General features: G+C 33.2%; 1 protein-coding gene across 1 annotated transcript in view; it reads left to right on the top strand.

Annotated features, from left to right (window-relative positions):
- CNTNAP4 (contactin associated protein family member 4) overlaps positions 1-20,770 on the top strand; it is a 250,869-nt gene that overhangs the window by 40,087 nt on the left and 190,012 nt on the right. The window contains exon 2 of the mRNA XM_075019693.1: positions 511-621. Within this exon, the coding sequence (XP_074875794.1) occupies positions 511-621 (111 nt within the window). The remainder of the gene's footprint in view (positions 1-510; positions 622-20,770) is intronic.

The following is a 20,770-nucleotide window of genomic DNA, read 5'->3' as shown; positions in this document are numbered from 1 at the left end:
CTTAAAAGGGATGAGATTATTTTTTATTTCATTTGGTTCAGGGTTTTTTTTTAAGATCTAGTTGTATTTAATGTGATTGCACGTTAAATGTAATTGCACAGACCTGTGCTGGATCAGGTCTAAAGAAAATAAAGAGCATGCGCTGAGTTTGTAGCTTCATGTTACAACCAGGACTAGAAGGTATCAGTTGCTATTCATGTAAATGATAGTGAGTGAGCTGTGATCCATTTATCATTATGATCTCAGAAGTTAAGTTAGAAGTAGGCAAGTACAGCCAGCTGAAGAACCTAATAAATTATACCCCGGTAGTCTTGTTAAATATTGGGTAAAAAAAAGGTGCTGCCTCAGTACTGATACTTTTACATATAATACAGCAAGAGAAAATATTTAGACATATGCTGCTTTCAGATACAGGGTTGATTCAGATATTCTTCTAGTGTTCTGTTTCGTTACAGTTCCAGTAAGTGGTGTTCATTGTATTAACCTGAATGTGATATTTTTCACTGGCAGATAATTGTGATGATCAGTTGGTGTCTGCTTTGCCTCAGTCATCATTCAGCAGTTCATCAGAGCTGTCTAGCAGTCACAGCCCTGGATTTGCAAGACTTAATCGAAGAGAGGGTAAGTGCATTTTACTGGTTGATTGATGTGTTTGGGTTTTTTTACAAGTTTTTTTTAAGCATTTTTGTACCTGTACACAACATCAAAATGATACATAGTGAGCATATTCTGGCTTATTGGGACTGGAGAGAGTTACATTTGTTGTTTTAAGGAGAATGGGAAAGTAAAACAGTGTCAAAGAATTAACTTTGCCATGTACAGTAAGTTTTTCCATGGTAAATTATACTTTCAGACATTTGTGAACATTTTACTAATTTTAGTGTAAAGGATTCATCCTGACTGAAACCAAAATCTTCATGTGATTTTCCAGCATAAAATGTAGACAGCTTTGGACATACGTTTACGCCTACTCTTAAAACAAAATTTAAATTAATTTTTTTTATTAACAAGACAATAATAACATAAATAATCTCTTTTCTCTTAGAGGACAAATAGAAGAAGTGCAAACTTATGAATGTTATTGCACGTCATTCTCTAAGGAAATAAGGGTAAATGCAGATTACATTTGGAAAGGCAGGACCAGATATTCAGGAAATAGTTTTGAGAAACCGTTTTCTCTTTTTTCTGGCAATTTAAAGTCTTAATTATTGTATTTTTTTTTCTTCACTGAACCTAGTGTTTTCTTATGCTTATTCACTGGCACTGAGGCAAACTATACAACTGGCACATGGTCCAAATTTTTACTAAAATGAAGGAAACTTGCCTGTTAGGTTATCATTTATGTTACACCTCCTCATAAATCTCCTGAAAGCTCTGTATCATTTCTAATTTTATTTGATATAGTAATTAAACATACATGTTCAGCCTTTTTTTTTTGATTATGAGACACCTTCTTTTGTTAAATGCAGTTAAACTTGGACAGCATTGTTATTTTTGTCTTTTCTAACATGCAGCTAGAAGGTTTAAACACTTGGTATATGTCAGAAGATCTGGAGATCATCCAATTTAGGTGAAGTTTAGTGGTAACTCAAATCTTATATTTCATGTGAAGGATACAGTAGGAATGAGAAATGATGAATTTATTTTAATTACTGTAAACATGTTTTCTGTTCCCAATTGTCATTGGGAACAGTCTTACTATACTTTCTGTGTGAAGGACTTCTATTCTGATGCTTTTTAACAGTATCTGCTAGATTATGTAAAATCTGTCCAAAAAAAAAAAATAATTTAAACTGTCAAGACATATCACATTTGACTTCTTTGTGTTTGTGGCCTACTTGTAATAAGTAATTGTGTTCAAAGGTCATGTTAAAAAATACATGTAAGTACATTGAACATTAAAAAGATAAAAATTAACTTTGAAATACCAAAAAAACTCAGTCATCAGCCTCATCAGGCAAGTATCCAGGAAATCAGTCATGCCTGTCAATAACATAATAAAGACAGTATTTTTTTTTTTTCCCCCAGCATACCAGCAAAGTTCTTGGTCTTAACATCACAGTTCTAATGCTAAGGAGGAATAAATAAATTTAGGAAAGATTCTATTAATATGTGGCAATATGGTGTTATTAGTTAAACAAAATCCATCTTGTTGACATACCTAAAATAATACTCTGTTTTAAAATTATGGTTTTAAAACCAGCTAAAGTCTGGATTTAAATGAAATCAGTTTGGATGTCCAAGAGCATACATTACTGTTTCAAATCATCTTTGTCTAGTGTTTGTAAACCAGTCATGATCCACAGTGTAGTCTAAGTTCAAAGAAGTTATGAAGCTCAACTTCACACCCATTGGCAAGCTGTCTGAAAACATGAGCATGCAGAGGCTAGAGGTGCTATATCAGCCAACGGAAGAAGGAACTTCTATGGCCACTGACTTCTGTTTAATTATAACCCAATAGGAAACAACAAAGAAACTGATTCAAAGGTGCAGTCCTGGGAGACCTCACTGAAATATTGTGTCTTAGGTCACAATCTAATCTTAAAAATTCAACATTAATACAGACAATAAGAACTGTACTTGTTGTTTAGAGCCATTCAAATACATCAAGTTCCCCTCATATATTTAATTATTATATTTTATATCAATGCATATAATTGATAAATATGTATATTAAATCTTAAGAATATTTAGTACTGCCAAAAGCATTTCCAGTCTTGGATATCCATGATTTACTGGAACATTTGGAATGTACTTATAGATAGAAACTCTACAGTGAAGAAGGAATACTCCAACCTATTATCCTAGTGTACAAATTTGATAAGCATGAACTTCTGTTTTGAATGAAATTGTGATAGTAAAGAAAATTTTATAGTGTGTAAGGACTTGCCTTAATTTGAAGTAATATGCGCTCTTAGAATCTTAACTAACACATGAGTTCTCGTCAAAGAGTATATTGGTCTTCCCAAAAATGTTAAAAACTTTTTCCGTTTGGCTCTTTTCATGTGCTATAAAGTTGTATTTACCATGTTAGCACACATTTTTTAGGGTTATTATTTCCTTCACATTTCCTTGTAGTGTGTGCACACATTAGAAATGCTCATAGCTTTACATCTGGTATCTTTCCATTGCATGTAGACACAAAGAAGCAAGTTGCCAAATCAGGAGATTGCTAGCTTTCTGCCTTCTCATTCTGTGTACCTAAGGTGCACAGTACTCAACAGGGTACAGATTTTAATGTCTTATTCATTTGTCATGTTCAAATATTTTGTTGGTTTAATAAATTATGACCAGACTGTTTGGTTAGGTACCTTTTGGTTCATTCAGACATAATTCTATAGAATTGTGTAGATGAGGTGAGAAGAAAAATTTCTTCAGTCTTCAACAAATTAACCTGAAATAAATTAGCCTTAACTTATATTTCTTTTTTTCATTGAGACTAGAGACTCAGTACTCGCTATGGAACAAGGAATATCTTTTTTGTACTGAATCTGTATTTAACTCTTTTCTGTGAATTTTCAAGGGAAAACCTGACTATATTTGTAGGTCTCTATACATGAAAGTTTTACTTGGGTGGAACAAAGCAAGTCATTATACATACATGGTTATAAACAAATGGATTTAGTCACACAATAAATGATTGTTAAACTATATAGACTGCAAAAAAAAATCTGTTATTAGGAGAATATGACTTGGGTTGCTGTGTTGTCAGTGATCTCATGGAAGCAATGACCACATCATTAAAGTTTTGAAATAAATTGTCTGATAATTGTAAATGAGTTTGCCTTTAATATAGCTAATTCTGTACTTTGAATAAAACCAAATAATTTATTCAGCCAAAGTTAGTGTTTAGGAGTGATTGTGGCCTTCTAACATTCAATTTAGACAAGCAGATTATGGTCCCAGTCTGATAATATACTTGGTTCTTAAAATGCCAAAATTAGGGAAAATTGAACACAATTTAGACAAGAAAAAGTACAATGTTTTTACACAGATTACTTAGGAGTCAAATTGTTGTAATTCATCGGTAAAGAAATAAAACAAATGTACATATAAACCTACACTGTTTCAATTGACAAAGAAAAGGTAGAAATTAGTAGGAAATTTATCAGGAATGTGGGAAGTTGCACTGAAGGGGGGAATAGTTCTTTAACCATATAGCTTTTTGTTTACTAAATGTAGCAAATTGATAAGAAAACTTAAAGGGATTGAGGAGAGAATGCTGTAGGAGACAGATTAGTAAAACAGCTAACTGCAATAGTATTTCAGTGCTGTTTGTAAAGGAAAAGGGTAATGTTCAATTACAGGATGACCAAAAAAGTTTTTTCAGTCCAGTAGCAGCTAAGGAAAGTGATAACATCTAGGAATAACTTGTTAAATGTTCTTCATAATTATTATTAGTGCATCTGTTTCCTGAAGCTTTGCAAATACTTAATACTCAAGCACAGCCAATGAATACTCCTGCTAACTGCTGAAGTAGTTACTCTGACATCAGGTCTGCTTGTAACAATAGAAAAGTAGATAGAAGAGTCAAGTAACAAGAATTAAGTAAAAAACCCAAATGCTAATAGCAGTCAAATATTTTTAATGGAAAAATAGATAAAACCATGATTTAATTATTTGAGGTTAGTAGACATAAATGCAGGGATTTAATATATATGGAATTTGACTTTTGGGCTAACGTTGTATGACTTTCTAATTTTAAATAATAACACAATATCAATACAGTCCAAATTAAATGGATTAAGATCTAGCTGGTTGATCTCAAAAAGCATTTATCATTACGGTATAAAGGTGTTTCCACAGAAGTTCAGAGAAAACTCTAAGGCCAACTGTTCAATACTTTTCTTGATTATATACAAGTAAACACAAATCATTTAAGATGAAATGTGTAAATGACATGAAGATTGGTGATATAGTAAGTAATCATGGCAAAGCAATTATGCAGAGCTAAGGTAATCAATTTACCTATTGAAATAAGCACTTTAACATTGTTACTTACAAAGTGTTTAGAAGGAATAATGGAGGTCATACTTATAGAATAGGAACTGTATTCTACAAAGTTGTGACTCTGAAATTAACCTGGGCATTGAGCTGAATTAGTGATTCTCCTTTAGCATATTCTCTAGCAAAAAGAAATAATGAAGCTTTTGTACAGAGAAACAGAAGAAAGGAGTTCTTACTGTCCATATAGCTGTATAATTTACCACTGAACTGTGTTGTAAAATTCCAGATCATGAAAAGCTTGTTGAAAAACTAGGCTGTTTTTCTATGCTGGTTCCACCACAGTGAATAGGTGACACGGAAAAATGTTTGGGGACGTATTTTTTTTTAATGTATATTTCCATATGAGGCTAAAAGAAACAAAAGGGAGAAAGAAACCACCCCCCCCCCCAAAAAAAAAAAAAAAAAGAGGAAAAACAAAGAACACCCTGGTTAAGCTCTCAGATCTGCAAAGACTTGAAAAAGCCAGGTGGGGACGGAAGCATTTAAGGATTTGTATGTTTTAAAAGTATGCATGTCATCCAAAGGAGAGTCCTTTTTTTTGTTTTCTCCCCATAAAGTTGATAGGTAACACATGCTTCTTTACAGGGAGGAATGAGGTATCCCAAAAGAAGGGAAAAAATGGCCAGCATGCAGAGCATGCCTACTAGGACTAGTGAGAGGAAGCATAAGTACCAATATCTAATCTGGGCCATCAAGGATGTGCCTCTACCCACTGCTAATATTTTTCATGATGAGCAGTCAGCTGAAGTTTGGCACTATAGGCAGTTTGCTCCCTCTGCAAATGTAGGTTTCTTGACATATTATCTCCCAACCAGGATCTGTGGAAAAGCCCTCTGCCAAGCAGAGGGAAGATTGCGTTATTGTTGAGGTCAGGGTCGTCTTGTTTTGTCTACATGGAATCAGTATTTCATGCTGGTTGTACATACACAAAGTCCTCTCATTCACCATTCCAATCCCACTGGAAAAGGTTTATTAATGGGACTGTGAACCATTATAGCCACGAATGCAGGCCTTCTTTTGAATTAATGAACTTTTGCAACTTTACGGGCGAAAACTTCAGAAAATAGTTGCTCTAGAAGAGTACACGTACCCATGTAAGAGCCTTGATATTTGGGCAGCTAAATGAGCTGGATAGGGATTTGGCTGTGATTGTCTTGCCCCATATTCACGCACAATTTCTTGATTAGAATATGACAGAAGAAAATTGAATATAGAAGTTGTTAAGTAGCCAAAAAATCTGCCTTACAGCTTTCTCTTTCCCTGAAGTAGGAAGAAACCCATGTATTTTAATTATGCTGTCAGCTTACATTGCCAGATTTTGAGAAGTGGCCTGGAAACTTGAATGCATTAACAGCTACCAAATAAAGGATAGCTTATTCAATATGGTACTGTAAAGTTGTTTGTGGTTTGTTTTTTTTTAATAAAACACTGTTGTTCAATCACCTTTGGAGAGCTCGCACTAAGTAGGTCAAAATGGATAAAAGAATTCTATCAGTAGCTAAAGAAAACATCAAGGAAACAGTTAAAGAAAAATAACATTTCTCACACAGTAAGAAGGTTTATTTTCAGAAATTTTCTTTTCTTTTTTTTTTTTTTTAAGAAACAGTTTAACTTGCATAATCTAATGCTAACAATTAAAATAAAAAAGCAGACAAATTAAAAAACTTAATAGCAGTTAGGTTTGTTAGTCACCAAAAGATAATTAGAAAGATCTTACTCCCTCCATTTAATTAGTATGCAAATAAAATTCATTAAGGCTGATATTTTACTTTAGTACAAGCAATAAGAAAATGAAGCTAGAATGAAAAAGATCCAACCTGATGGTAATCATTGAGCTTTTATAAATTAACAGCAAATCTGATTTGATCCAGCTAACATCATGGCTTAGAGTTTTGTGACTTACCTGACTTCAATAGGTGTGTCGGGAAAAAGGCAAAAGTGACAATGTAAATCTGTTATATTTAAACTAAATAAAATAAGTAGTGGCTACAGTGACTTATGCATAAAAGATCAGATGATGCATACTGCTGTGTAGTCAGTGAAATTCCTGTACCATTCAGTTTCTGAGGAAGAAATCATAGATTTTTTTTTTCCTTAACTACTGCAATAATTACGGCTTTTAGTGTGAACATTGCCATCAATCTCTCAGTCCTTTAATTACAAATTTTTTTAATACCATTTCATTTTTTCTTTAGAAAATGGTTTTAAACACCTGTTTTAAACACCTTAAAGAAAATATATATGGACACATATGAAAGTGGTGTATGGTATTGTAGGTGCACTACAAGTTTTAAGAAATTATCAAGTTTATACCAGCTTCAGTGAAAGCAAAATTTGAAACAGTAGTATTTTATTAATGTCTAAAGTGGAATTTATGCTGGTTTTGTTTTGCTTTGTTTTGGGTTTGTGTATGTGTGGTGCGATTCTGATATTGCAAAAGTGTGTATGGGAGAAAAGAAAGAAAGAAAAGGAAGGAAGGAAGGAAGGAAGGAAGGAAGGAAGGAAGGAAGGAAGGAAAAAGTAAATTACTCCTAAGTAGAGTAAGTAAATAGGATAAAAACTTTAGAAATATTTTAAATATTTATAGAGCAATGTGCTTTCATGAACATTTATGAGGAGTTAGGAATATTCATACAGTTATTTCCAGAAACCGAATGCCAGCTTTGTTGTCAAAATTTATTCAAGAGTAACAAAGCATAACAAAAGGTTTCATCCAGATCTATTTCCTGTGTGAGAACACCTGTGGAATAACAAATTCAAAGTATGGTGAAATGCACAGAAGAAGCAAGGAAATGGTAATAAGGGTATTTTAATGTCATTGTTTGGGACTGTTTTTCTACCTGAAATACAGCTATGGGAATAGAAAAAAAGTGAGAACATTTTTTGCAAAAAGTTGTGTAGAACTACAATATTCAAATAAAAATTTACTTCAGAAGTCAAATTTGCTACAACTCATGTATGTTATCATTTTTGTTAAACTCAATATAATAAAAAATAAAAATCTTAATCTACCAATATTGATATTTTGCATTTAGATAGTTTTAAATAATATTTTTTTTAAATCTTAGATAAAGGCTGAATTTTATCCAAACTTTGAATCAATGTGATGCCTTTTAGAAAGTCATAGCAAAATTTGAGTCCCAAGCCGCTTTGCAGTAATAAAAAATTTAAGTTCATACCTCCTTTAATATTATGAAGGATGGAAAAATAGATCGTAAGTGCTAATGCATCTGATTTTCCTCAAAGTCTTCCTTGCATGTTTGAGGCAGGAGGGATGTTAGATTTTTTTTACTGACATATCAATAACACTCAAAACCATTCACCTGTTGCTAGATGTGCTAAGATCAGAGATTTTTGACAATTTCCTAAATTAAAAAAAGGGTAAGAATTTTTTGATATGATGTAATCTTGACTAATTTCATTTGTAATGAAAAAAATTTAGTGTCTTAAATTGCAATTTTTAAAGAATTCTTAAATTTTTCAATTCTAAGGGAAAGTAACAAAAAAATATAAAACATTCTTCCTTCCACACCCCTACAAAAGTCTAGAGACTTTAATTTGACAAAGGATCTGTCTCTTGCTATCTCCTTTAAAATATTTTTCCTTACCCTGCTAGTGTTCAATTTGCTGGCATACAAGATGTGCTTTTCTTTGTTATGATCCTGCTCATATTGCCATTGCACTGGGACAGTACTGCCATACCAGCCTGGAGATGGAGAGCTCAGAATTCCTAAGCAAAATTAATCTCAAAGCCCTACAAAATGGTGGCATTTTGATGAATATCTTAGTCACTATTTCCCTCAGTGTCAGATAGATAATTCAACTAAATACAGTCATAACTTTTTTAATGTTATTTTACATTTATTATATTTCATTCTAATCTACATCTTTAGACATCAAAAAGATGAAGAATGTCCCATACTAAGCTACTTTAGAAAATAGTACGTAAGAGATAAAAGTAAATTAGACACTCATGAAACATATGTCTCTAGGAAGTAACAGACTACTTATGTTAAATTGACTAGTATCTAAAGTAGAACTAACTGGTGGAAAGTAACTTTGACTTGACTGTCTCATCTTTTTGCTATACAAGCGAACACAAACAAAGTATCCATTAATGGGATTTTATTTTTAAAATTTTAAATAAAATTCAATATTAAAGATAGACATATTATTAAATAATAGCTTAAATACAGAGTTATATTAGAAAATGGCATTATGTAGGCAAAATGCATATTTATATTTTCATTCATTTTTTAAACTTTGTCTCATAATCTGGTCCTGCTTGGGAGACAAATAACTTAGGAGAGTTTTTGAAGTGAGATTGACAGTGAAATCCTAATATTTAGCAGTTTTCAATAAATTTCAGGGATGTCCAGGCAAGTTGAAGAAGAGCAGTCTCTGTCTAACAGTCATATATCCTTTAGTTTTTCTTCCAAACCAGAAATAATTTATATTCTAGATGAATAATTTTCAGTTGCAAGTTGTTGTATGTAAAGTGTTAGTGTGGTAGGTTGACCCTGGCTGGGTGCCAGGTGCCCACCAAAGCTGCCTATCACTCCCCCTCCTCAGCTGGACAGGGGAGGGAAAATTTAACAAAAGGCTCGTGGGTCAAGACAAGGACAGTTTAATAAAATGAAAGCAAAGGTCGTGCACAAAAGCAAAGAAAAAAAAAAAAGATGTTATTCTCTACTTCCCATCAGCAGGCTATGTCTGGCCACTTCCTGGGAAGCAGGGCTTCCATACATGTAGTGGTTGCTCCGGGAGATGCAAATGCCCCCCCTTCCATCTCCCTTTACTTAGCTTTTATAGCTGAGCTGACATCATATAGTATGGAATATCTGTTTGGTTAGTTTAGGTCAGCTGTCCTGGTTATGTCCCCTCCCAAGATCTTGCGCAGCCCCAGCCTGCCACTGAGGGGGCAAAAAATGTTGGAGAGACGGCCTTGATGCTGGGCCAGCACTGCTCAGCTGTAGCCAAAACACTGGTGTGTTATCAACACCTTTCTAGCCACCAGTGTAGAGCACAGCACTACGAGGGCTGCTATGGGGAAAATTAACTCCATCTCAGCCAGACCCAATACAGTTACGCAGAGAAATTAGTGTTAGATCATGAAAATTAGTGTAAAATAAAACCATTACATTACATTTGCTACTATACTTCTTTCAGATTTCCAGTGAACAATGAAATCTATCCATGGTTCCTCAATCAACTTTGCTGTTGTCCGGGAACTTGACTGATAAGCAGACAGGCTGTAATAAATTATTTGGATGTAGTGAATGGAAAGAGAGTATAACAAAGGTTTCAGCTGTACAGAGCAGCGTATAACAGCTCATTAACTTCCTTGTCCATGTTGAAATGAATTCCATTAATTGCTCCTGGTATAAACATCACACAAAACTGCAATGGTCCATCTTCAAGCAGCTACACTTCTAAGATAACTGTGTGGACTTGTCTTTATGACTTTATTCACCCGCAGTGGCGCTGTTCCCATACCTAGTCCTAATGACTGAAATCAGAAGAAAAAGGTCAAGTAGCTCCATCAGCAAGATTACTGATGTATAAACAGAAGTGACAATGTACTTTAAGGGTTTTTTTAAGACATTTAAATTAGCATAATTGTAAATAGTGAGGTAGAGTTAAGTAGAATTTATTTGGATGGAATCAGTAGAACTTTTTGTGAATTTTTTTTAAACTCCTTTATAGAAGTAGTCTTTTTAGAGACTTGTCTGCCTGCTGCTTCATTTTTCTTTGTTATTATTTAACGAAAATAAGAATTCTCTTATAAGTTTAGTAATACAAAGTTCAGTATTATGCATTTTTATATACTACTGTCATTTAGGAATCAACAGATTTTAATACATCTTAAAATTAATATTCATGTCATTTGCAGGATCAAAAGTATTTCCATTAGTTATTTTCTGTAGTTAAATTCTAAGCATGTGGATACTCCTCTTGCTTTCTGTTGTTGCAGTCTCTTTGTAGTGTCACATTGGTACTTGGTACCAGTTACTACCAAATATAAATTTGGCCTTTGCTTCCTATCTTGTAAATTATAGCTCATGAGCCATGTTAAATGAAAGTAAAAGGTCATCAATAAGTTAAGCTGATCGGACTTCAGTAGCTCAGGGTAAAAAGTTCTCTTCCTTTATATAGTACATATATTTATCTAGGCTACCAGCACTACTGCTTTTTTGTTCTTCAAGAATAATTCACGTTACAGTTTTTTGTTGTTTAAGTGTGGGGTTTTTTTGTTTGTTTGTTTGGGTTTTTTTTTGGGGGGTAGAAAGGCCTTCCTTTCCTACCAATAAAAAAAAAGTTGTTCTTCATTTTATACAGTCATTTATTCTTCATATTAACCTGTTTTGCATTTTAGTTTTGACAACTGAAATACAGTTGTGCATTAATCTCATGATGACTGTGTCTAGAAAGCAAATAAAGGGTGCACTATTTACATTTATGCACAGGTCTCAGTTCAGCCTTTTTGTAAGGGGTGGTTTGGACTTTCTCTTCGTGACTAATGTGAGCATTGCAGGAATGGAGTGACAGCCACTGCAAAAGTCAACTCTGCAAATACTCTGAGGTCAGAAGCTGAGCGTTTATAATAAATTTATCATACCTTTTGGCTGATGTAGTCTCTAGTCCTTCAGTAGGGAATTAACTTGAATAGCAGTGGTGCTGATTTCAGAGATAGCTATGCATCACTGCACACTAAGGTTGCTGTCTGCCAGAACATGAGTGGATTGCAGGATGTCTCACTCATAGATTATCCCCTGCACCATTTGCATGACAACATAAAGAGATCATTGCTAAATAGTCTGACCTGCAAAGGAACAGGAAAAAGAAAAAAGAAAAACATTTTGGGACTCATATCAGTTCTACATTGTAATGAACAAATGTCAGAAAAACTTTGCCTAAAAAGGATAATTTGAAATAAATTGTTTTGGACAGAAGATAAACAGGGAGAAATGTAACCCTAAATAATCCTCTTTGAGGAATTAAGTGTAAATGAAAACCCAAAATAAAAATCCAAAATAAAAATCCAAATATACATTAACAAAACCATTTCAGGAGATGTTATCCATTGCGTTCAAACCTAATTAATCATTCTCAGAATAACATAATGTACCTGAAAAATCAACAGGAATCTGCAAGACTTTTTAAAGTTTCAAATCCAAACCAGAATTTTGAGTCCATTACCCAAGAACTTTGTGAAAAATAATTTTTTAAAAAAGGTCATGAGAAACTAGTACTAACGAAATCTTCAGGAAAGATGAGAAGGACTTAGTTAATAGCATTTGCATCACTGCTAGACACGTGTTTTACTGCAAGTTTTAATCTTTGAACAAGGACTCTGAAGACTGAAAAAAATATATTTTACTCAATAGTTTCAAAGGTATTATAATAAAAGAAGTATTATAACAAAAAAGTATCTTCACCCATTTTATCAACATTTATTTTTTGTTGATAAATTGAAATGGTCTCTTATTGTAGAACTTCTCAAATGTGACAAAATATATACAGTACTGAACACCCTGCAAGTGTGAGCAGTATACTACAAGTATAGCTAATAAAATTTTGAAATACACATGGAATTTTATGTAGATCATTAGTGTCATTGATCAGGCATTGATTTAAAAATATCCACAGCTGAGATCTCCAGTGTTGCCAGCTGCAAGAGGAGAAGCACAAGGGTGGGAATTTTAACACAGGCATACTCCAGAACCCTTTGATGTGAATAGAGCTTTAAGCATAATTTCTGATGATAGTTGTTTCATTTCAGTAATACTGTGAAATTCCATTGAAAATTCTGAATTTTTAAAAGGGAATAATTGTAATAATTTAATAAAAATATGTAAACAAGTGTATAAAATAGACTTCATCCAAATCTTTTCAGTATTGTAATTTATTTGTGTTGTTCTGTGAGTGATGAGTAAAAGTTGTGCTCATTGTTTTTAAAAATAAAGCAGCCAAAGTCTGCTTTTGATACTAAATCCTTAAGCTATAGAAAGATGGATGTTTTTCTGATGGGAAATCAAAAGGATCTATTGATTTGAAAGTGTAAATTGTCAAAAACAGACTGGCAGGAACTCACTGATAAATCAGTTTTCAGACAGCTCTTGATATTTCAACTTCTAACATTTTAAATGGGATTAAGCTGCCTCATGTCAGTGTACCCGATTTCTAAATATAGAATGAAGGGATGAAGTGGGATCTCCACTTTTGCTGTTGTTGAGACAGATAAATAGATTTATGTTTGGCAAGCACAACCCTTTGAGGTTATTGTATGTCTGTACTTCTGAAATAGGATGTTTGAAATTTAAGAGAATTTATAAAATCATTGAGCTTTTACTTAAGCACAAAACCAAAAAAAGGGCCCAAAGTGAACTGTAGTCAAGTGTGGATTCATCCTAAATTCAGGTGCTTAAAAATTTTAAAAGTATCTTCAATGAAACCAAAATCAGGTCTGATTAGGGATGAGAAAGAACTGGAAAATATATCACTATTTATTAGTAATAATTGAATTTTTTTCTCATTTTTTCCCGGCTCTTTTTCCACAAAAGATTTTTCATAAGATATTCAGTGGACCATTTGTCTGTCTTTCAATGTATCTTTACAATATTTTATATCCAAAAGCTTTAAGACATCTTATAAACTTGTTTTGATTAATAAGCCATGAGAGTTTAAATAGACATTTTAGCTTTATTAATCATAATAATTCTGGGCAATGTGTATAGTGTTGTTTTGTTTAGTCCTTTGCTAAGATATTGGTCTATGTCTCTAGGTCTTCAGTGACTTCTCCCAAAGAGCCACCTTGTTAACTGCAGAATATTCTTTTGATTTTTTGCTAATAATTGTGGGACACATTACATTGCTAAAAAGAGTATTGCATTCTGAAGTGACCACTAGTTGGCAAGAGACACATCTTTCTCTGTAGAAACTAATTGCTCCTGAATGAAACTGATACTGGAAAAATCTTCTACTGCCTTAAAAATTGATGGCTTTACAGTTTTTCAAAGTTCAGCTGTTATAGATAAATTATTTTGAATTACTAAAATGTAAGTATTCTGACTTAGGTTTACAAAGTTTAACACATCCATAACCATATACATTTCCATTTTGCTAAGATGCAAATATTCAGTAGAAAGATGAGTAAAAGTATTTTGAACATTAGCTATCTGTGCCTCATAAATAATCTAAAAACCAATAATCCAGAACAGATTTTGGTTTTGCTGTTGATTTTTAAAGAAGAATCAAGCTTCTTGTATTTTAAAGTACTAATTCAATAGCTTTGTTTTCTGTGACATTCTGCTTTCTGCACTTACCCTCTAGCACTGTAGGCATGTTTAGGTATAATGTCTTTATCATAAATTGAAATTATTTGTTTAATTAGCCTCGACTACTTTTCTAAGTTACCGTTTTACCCCCTCTAATATCCATAGCAGTAATAGTTTTAAAATATATTTTGTAGGGAAATCACAGTCTCTAATAAGTAGTTTCTGTATATACTCACAGGACTAACTACTAATTCACTGCAGAAGGCCAGCTGTCTACATTTAGTAAAAAGTCAACCTTGAAATTGGTAAGCTTAGAAGAGTAGTCGTGAAAGAGTAGCTCAGGCAAAAATGAAACGACCCATTAAAATCATAGATTTCACAACTCATTACATTGTTGACTGTGTTTCCTCAAGGGATTGTTTTGCCTTGTGGAGAACTAAGAAGGGTTGATTATTCTTCTAGCCTGTAGAAATGTGGAAAAGCTTTCATCATTTAATTTTTTATGAGATGGAAGTGCTAGAGATATAAGTATAAAAAAAAAGCAATTTCAGCTTATTTTTTCCTGGTAAAAAACAAAACGAAACAAAACAAACAAAAAACTCCACCTCACCTTCTCTTTAGAACTGCAACAAAGAATCTCTTATTTTTGCTGCTAAATGAGTATTTGTCACATAAAATTAATTATGTGATAATAATTGGTGCCTTTAAGTTTCCTAGTGTGTGTACATGGAAACATTGAGTAGTGTAAACAAACTATTATGAGTAGAAATGTTTAAGGGACCATATATATGCATAGGATTCTTCATGCTCAAATGACAGAGCACAAAAACCACCATGGCTCTGTTCTCATTTCTTAAGAGCATGCAAGATATTTTTCCTCTCACAAATCCAGAGAAGTTTTCGGTGTCCATCTTTCCCAGGACTCCTAGAAACTTATTTCCATATTCACCTACTTGACTAATCCATGGGTTTCACTTCATTCTCAAAGAGAGTATTTTTAGCTAGAGTGAGACTTTGTAAGCCACTGTTAAGCAGTTGTCCCTCAGGTATTCATCATTTTCTGGGACTGCAAATTGAAAAGAAACCAGGAAGAATTTGGCAAAGTTAGGACTGAACTGGGATTTCTGGCACATAAAATTATGACACCAGGAATGTCAGTATGAATATTGCTGGACTGTTTGACCTAGTGCCAGGACCTGAAGCATCTGGAGCCTCCTCCTGGGAGGGAGTACACAGTTGCAGACAAGAAAAAATTTCTAAATGCCAAGATTTTGCTTTACGGAAGACAAGATTCCCAGTGCAGTTGCTGGCTATATTGCATCTACAATAGCTCTCAAGTTCTTTTATGTGTCTTTTCCACTCATTTTTCTAACCTTTACACAATTTCTAAGATCAGAAGAGACAAAGGCACAATTATTTTTGTAGCTTCCTACTTGCTGAGGCACTTTTGGATTACATGGTTACAAATGCCCTTCTGGCCTTTAATCCAGGTTCCGGACTGACTTGACTCAATTTCACAGTTAAACCACCAGATATTCAAACTAGAACTGAAGTCACTGTACCCGACTGACTGTCACATATAAGAACTGACCCTGCAGCTACAGAATATCCTGCCATGAAAATAGTTACCAGAAAAAAATCCTCACCCCCAAATCTCTAAAGAAATTGTTACCTGCAACTGATTCAGGTTTTGATGCTGATGAGCCTTTGACTTCTCATTGGATCAAAAGAAGATAGGACCTTATTATCTTCATCCATGTCATAAAAGTTGCCTACTGGCAATATCTGTTTGCCTTCCATTTGTGCATCATGCTTGATATTTTTTGCCTCACAGTATCAATATTTATGAAAAAAATTATGACTTTATAAGATCATAATTTATTCTCTCTGAGAGTCATTCATTACCATCCCTTATTTTCAGCTCACTTAAAGACTTTCTTCAAATATTCTTCACACATTAAGTATTTACGTAGTATTTATGATGAATCTGATGCAGTTGTATTAAACCTCTTTAACTGAACTCTAGTTCAAGTCAAAGTGCAGTTCTTTGTCTAAATATATGCTTCTCATCTTTGATCAAAGTATTGTTTTTCTATACTGAATCTTCTGTATTCCCATCATCTAAATAAAGCAGATGGAAATGAGCTGCAAAATAAATTTCCTCATTTCAGTTCTGGTACCTGGCGTTAGCCCATAAATCTCGACAGTGCCTGTACTTCAATGGAGCAGTGCAGGCAGACCTTTCAGAGTTACCTTTTAACAAATCTTGTTCATTTGTTTGCAAAGGTTTGTATGTCAGCCAAATGTGGTGGTTGGTGAGGAAAGAAAAAAAAAAACAAAAAACAAACATATTCTTTACACATATTCATCATCTATAACTAGCAAAATCCTGAACTAAATCTTAGAATTGCTAAGAGCATTTGTCAGATAAAAAGAGAAAATAGAAAAAGAGAGAAAAATAAGCCTGAAATGACTAAAGATTTCAGTCTAGTTGTAAGTCTGTCAGGTTTTGAAAAACTTGGAAACAGGGACTTGCAGTTGGAAGTAATGGAAAACCTTAATAATAAACCATGCTACCAACATTTCCTATAATGTAATTCTTCCTGAATTTTTTACACATCAGTTGATTTGAAATCCAGATCTATATCTTTTCCATTTCATGTAACTTCATAAGGGAGGAAGAACATGTCAGCTCTTGGCAGGCTATGGTTGGGCAATCAACATTCAGAGCTGATATCTGGCTGTAAAAGGCTCCATTAATACAATCAGCTGAGGACAGCGTTGTGATTGATTAGTGGCCCATTCCAAGCCTGTTTGTATATCATCCTATTTGGTGAAACAAAATGTACTTATTAGTGCAAAATTACTTAAGGAATATGAATTGAAAGTGGAATTTTAGCTATCAGATCTCTAATTTCTGTGATGGCTCATAGAGCAGACTGTCAGATACCAAATGAATAAAAAGACAAACATAATAATTGTGGTTTTTTTCTAGAGACTATACTTGGACCTCTGAAGATATCAATGTTCTACCACCTAAATGAAGATATTAATGTTTTAGTAACAGAATTGTATATTTATATATTTGGGTTAGCCATTTTAGAATGACACAAAGTCATTCTATATTGGTGTAGTTTACAAAAGTATTCGGTTTAACTTCCTCCCCTTCACACCCCGATAAGGCTATGATACCACAGGTATTCTTTGTACTAGTGTAGGAGAACAGAACATTCTTGGTTATTTTATTTGTAAAGTAGTTACATGTTAATAGCTTTCCAAAAGTTTTAATTTCCCTCCAGAAGGGAAGCTCCTCCATGACACTTAAATATGCAAAACTCGTACAAGATTTGCAGCTGGAAGAATTCAGGCAACCTGGTGTTTTGTGTTATTTTGTGAGTGCCTGCTTTAAGTGGGAGATGAGAGGTGTGGGACAGAATGTCTCTGATGACAAAACTGGAAGAGCTTAATACACTGCTTTCCAACAAACACCTTTGTGGAAAATTTGACTTTTTTAACACCTTTTTTTAACTTACTATCTCCTGCATTACTATAGTATTGTGGTCTGACTAGGAGAGCAGATTTATTTCTATTGAAGATGATCTTTTTGCTGAGAACCTGAGTTAAATTTGATTATCAGCAGTTAAGAACATGTTGACTTTCCAATCCATATTTTATCTGTTATATTTGCATTCCTCTTCACTTGTTGGACCAGTTGTTGAAGTCTGTCGTGTTCTGGTGGAGCTTCAGCTTCTATTTTGGTCTTTCCTTAGAATATGAAACTATGGGTTAGCCTTGGTATGCAGAATGAAACGTCTCAAACAAACTCCATTATTTGACAGTTTCCACACTCAGGCAACATCATTATTAATGTACAGCTATAAAACTAATGTTCTGGCAAAAGTTTAAATCACAGCAATTGGAAACGATCTTCCTGTTGTTTAGCTTGTGATTTTGTTATTACCCAGTAAAAGAAAAGACTGGTCACACAATAAAGGATGTTTCTTTTTACAATTGGCAATTAAAAAAAGATGCTAATATTAATGAATAATTAATAAAGTATTCTCTTTTAATTATTAGTAAGTAGTTTCACCATCATCTACTTATTTAATAACAAAGATCAATATTGTCTAAATATTAGTTTTCACTGGGAAGAAACCTTTACCATACTTTATCTTCATTCACTTGCTTAAGGAGACAAAATTTCCTCATAAGGACATAAATCTGCAAAACCAAAAAATATAAGGTTATCATGTGGGCAGATGCATTATCTATATCATGTCTCAGAATTTTCAAGCTCTAAATCCACCTCTCTTAGAGGCAGAGATTGAGTTTTTGTTCTTTGGACTGTTTTTAACCAATTTGGCCTCAATCCTTGACTAAAGCTCTTCACATTACGTATGAGTAAATAGAAACAAGTTCTTGAGTTCATAAATCCATTTGCAATCCAGTTAGTAATGTATATTTCTTAGCCACCTGACATTCATAAATCAAATAAGTAATATGTTGTTAAAATTTAAGGGACTTCAAGGGATATGTGTGTGTGTATATATATATACACATATGCTTTTGTGATGGGTACTGTCAGCTTCTCTTTTTTTAATGTATATGTGATGTGTATATATATATGATGTATGTATTTCTATATTATGTGTATACATATATATATGAAGTTTATCATAATAATCTACTTCAAGAAATCTTTAAAATATTTAAAGTCAAAATTTCACCTCAAAGCAAGACAGCCATGAAACCTCTTAGAAATAAGAGCAGAGAGAGCAGTCCTATTTCTCATTCAATATCCATCTAGCAAATTCTGGATACCCTGTCATCTAGGATAATGTTTCAGGATATAGAGTTAGTTAAGCTGCCATATGAATGTTTGCTCATAGACAGCAACAGTACTGTCAGACATGAGTTTGCAGTTGAAAATTAGTAATTGCATAAATATAGATGTAAATGAAACATGTATTATCTGGTCACATTCTCTTTATGGTTATATCTGGTTTTTGCCTTTTATTTTGTCCTGAAAAGGGGGGGGTGGGGTGGGGTGTAGTAATTAGCATTTTATTTACCTGTGTGTTACAAGAAATTGAAAATAATTTCCAAATAAAGTAGGTTTATTCCTAAAAATACAATTTTTAATGGATAATTGCTGATATCAGATTAACTTCTAATTAATCAGACTTATGCCAAAGAAGTGTCAGTTTACAGACTTCATTTTTACAAGCAAGAAGAGACTGTATAAGCATTATGAAGTTGTAGTGGATTGGTGTAATTTTGACTGTGTTCCTTTAAATAATTCTCTGCAATATTTTAAATGATATAACATTTCTGAAGAAAAAATAAAATCGGAATCATACTAGCCCACAGAAGCTGCACTGTTCAATTCATCAAGGCTATTAAAAAAGAATATGACTTTTCTGAAATCTTTGGAAACTTTTCTACACAATGACTACAATGATTTATTTATTTTTACATATATTATATATCCTGATTCCAGTACTTCTGCTCTCCATAATGGCTGTCATTAAAAGTAAGAAGCTGTGATGCTCTGAAAAGATGGGATCTGAATATGCATAAATACAAAATTTTCAGTGTGAGAAAAGCTTTTAAGTTAAATATCGCTTTATAAATAATAGAGCTTAGATGTGCATTTGTTATACACCAGTTGTCGTGAAACTGATGCAAATACAAAGTCCCTGAATTTCTCATTTGGCTGTTGAGGTTGGCTGATTTAGTTTCATAAACATTATAATGATATTTTTGAAAATCACAAATGAGGACTAATATCATTATAATACTCTGGGAAAAAAAAAATATCCAGATTGCTGAAAAATGAAGCTTTGTTCCAAGGACTAAATTTAAATGAATTGAACTGCATTTTTTCTTCATTGTTAGGTACTTCAAGTAATAAATTTTGCCCTCCAAAGTTGCATGAAACAATAATAAAACTCTTAATCTGGTAACATTTATAGCTGTACTACCTATAATTTAAACTTTTAACCAACAAAGATGTTATCTTCTATTTCTGATAATCAAGCCAGCTGTGATGATATTTGCTGATCATGAAATTCCATTAGTCTAGCTCAACTGCATTTTCCCTATGCTATTTTTCTAGCCAGAATAGTTATACTCTCAGTCTCTATGCCAACAAAACTGAGTCAGGAGTGAATGCTGTTTGTCCTTCTCTAATTTAAAGTGTTCAAACCTCTTCTTACTCATGAGGGCTTATTTCCAAATTCTGTGGTGAAGTATTGACATCAGAATCCATGAATTCTGAAAAACACAGATATTACACAAATACACAAAACTGGAAGTTCCCTTCGGTTTGAAAAGAAACAGTGTAGCTTATTTTTAATTCTTTCTATAATAAGAATATTAAAACATGGAAGGCAAATGAACTAATAGATTTGCTAACTCATGGCTTTCTGAAAGCTCCATACTAAATTGCTATAACAACATGTTAACATTCAGGTCAATATGGA

This window comes from Buteo buteo, chromosome Z, assembly GCF_964188355.1.
Source record: "Buteo buteo chromosome Z, bButBut1.hap1.1, whole genome shotgun sequence".
Classification (NCBI taxonomy): domain Eukaryota; kingdom Metazoa; phylum Chordata; class Aves; order Accipitriformes; family Accipitridae; genus Buteo; species Buteo buteo.
This window is presented reverse-complemented; position numbering and strand designations above follow the sequence as displayed.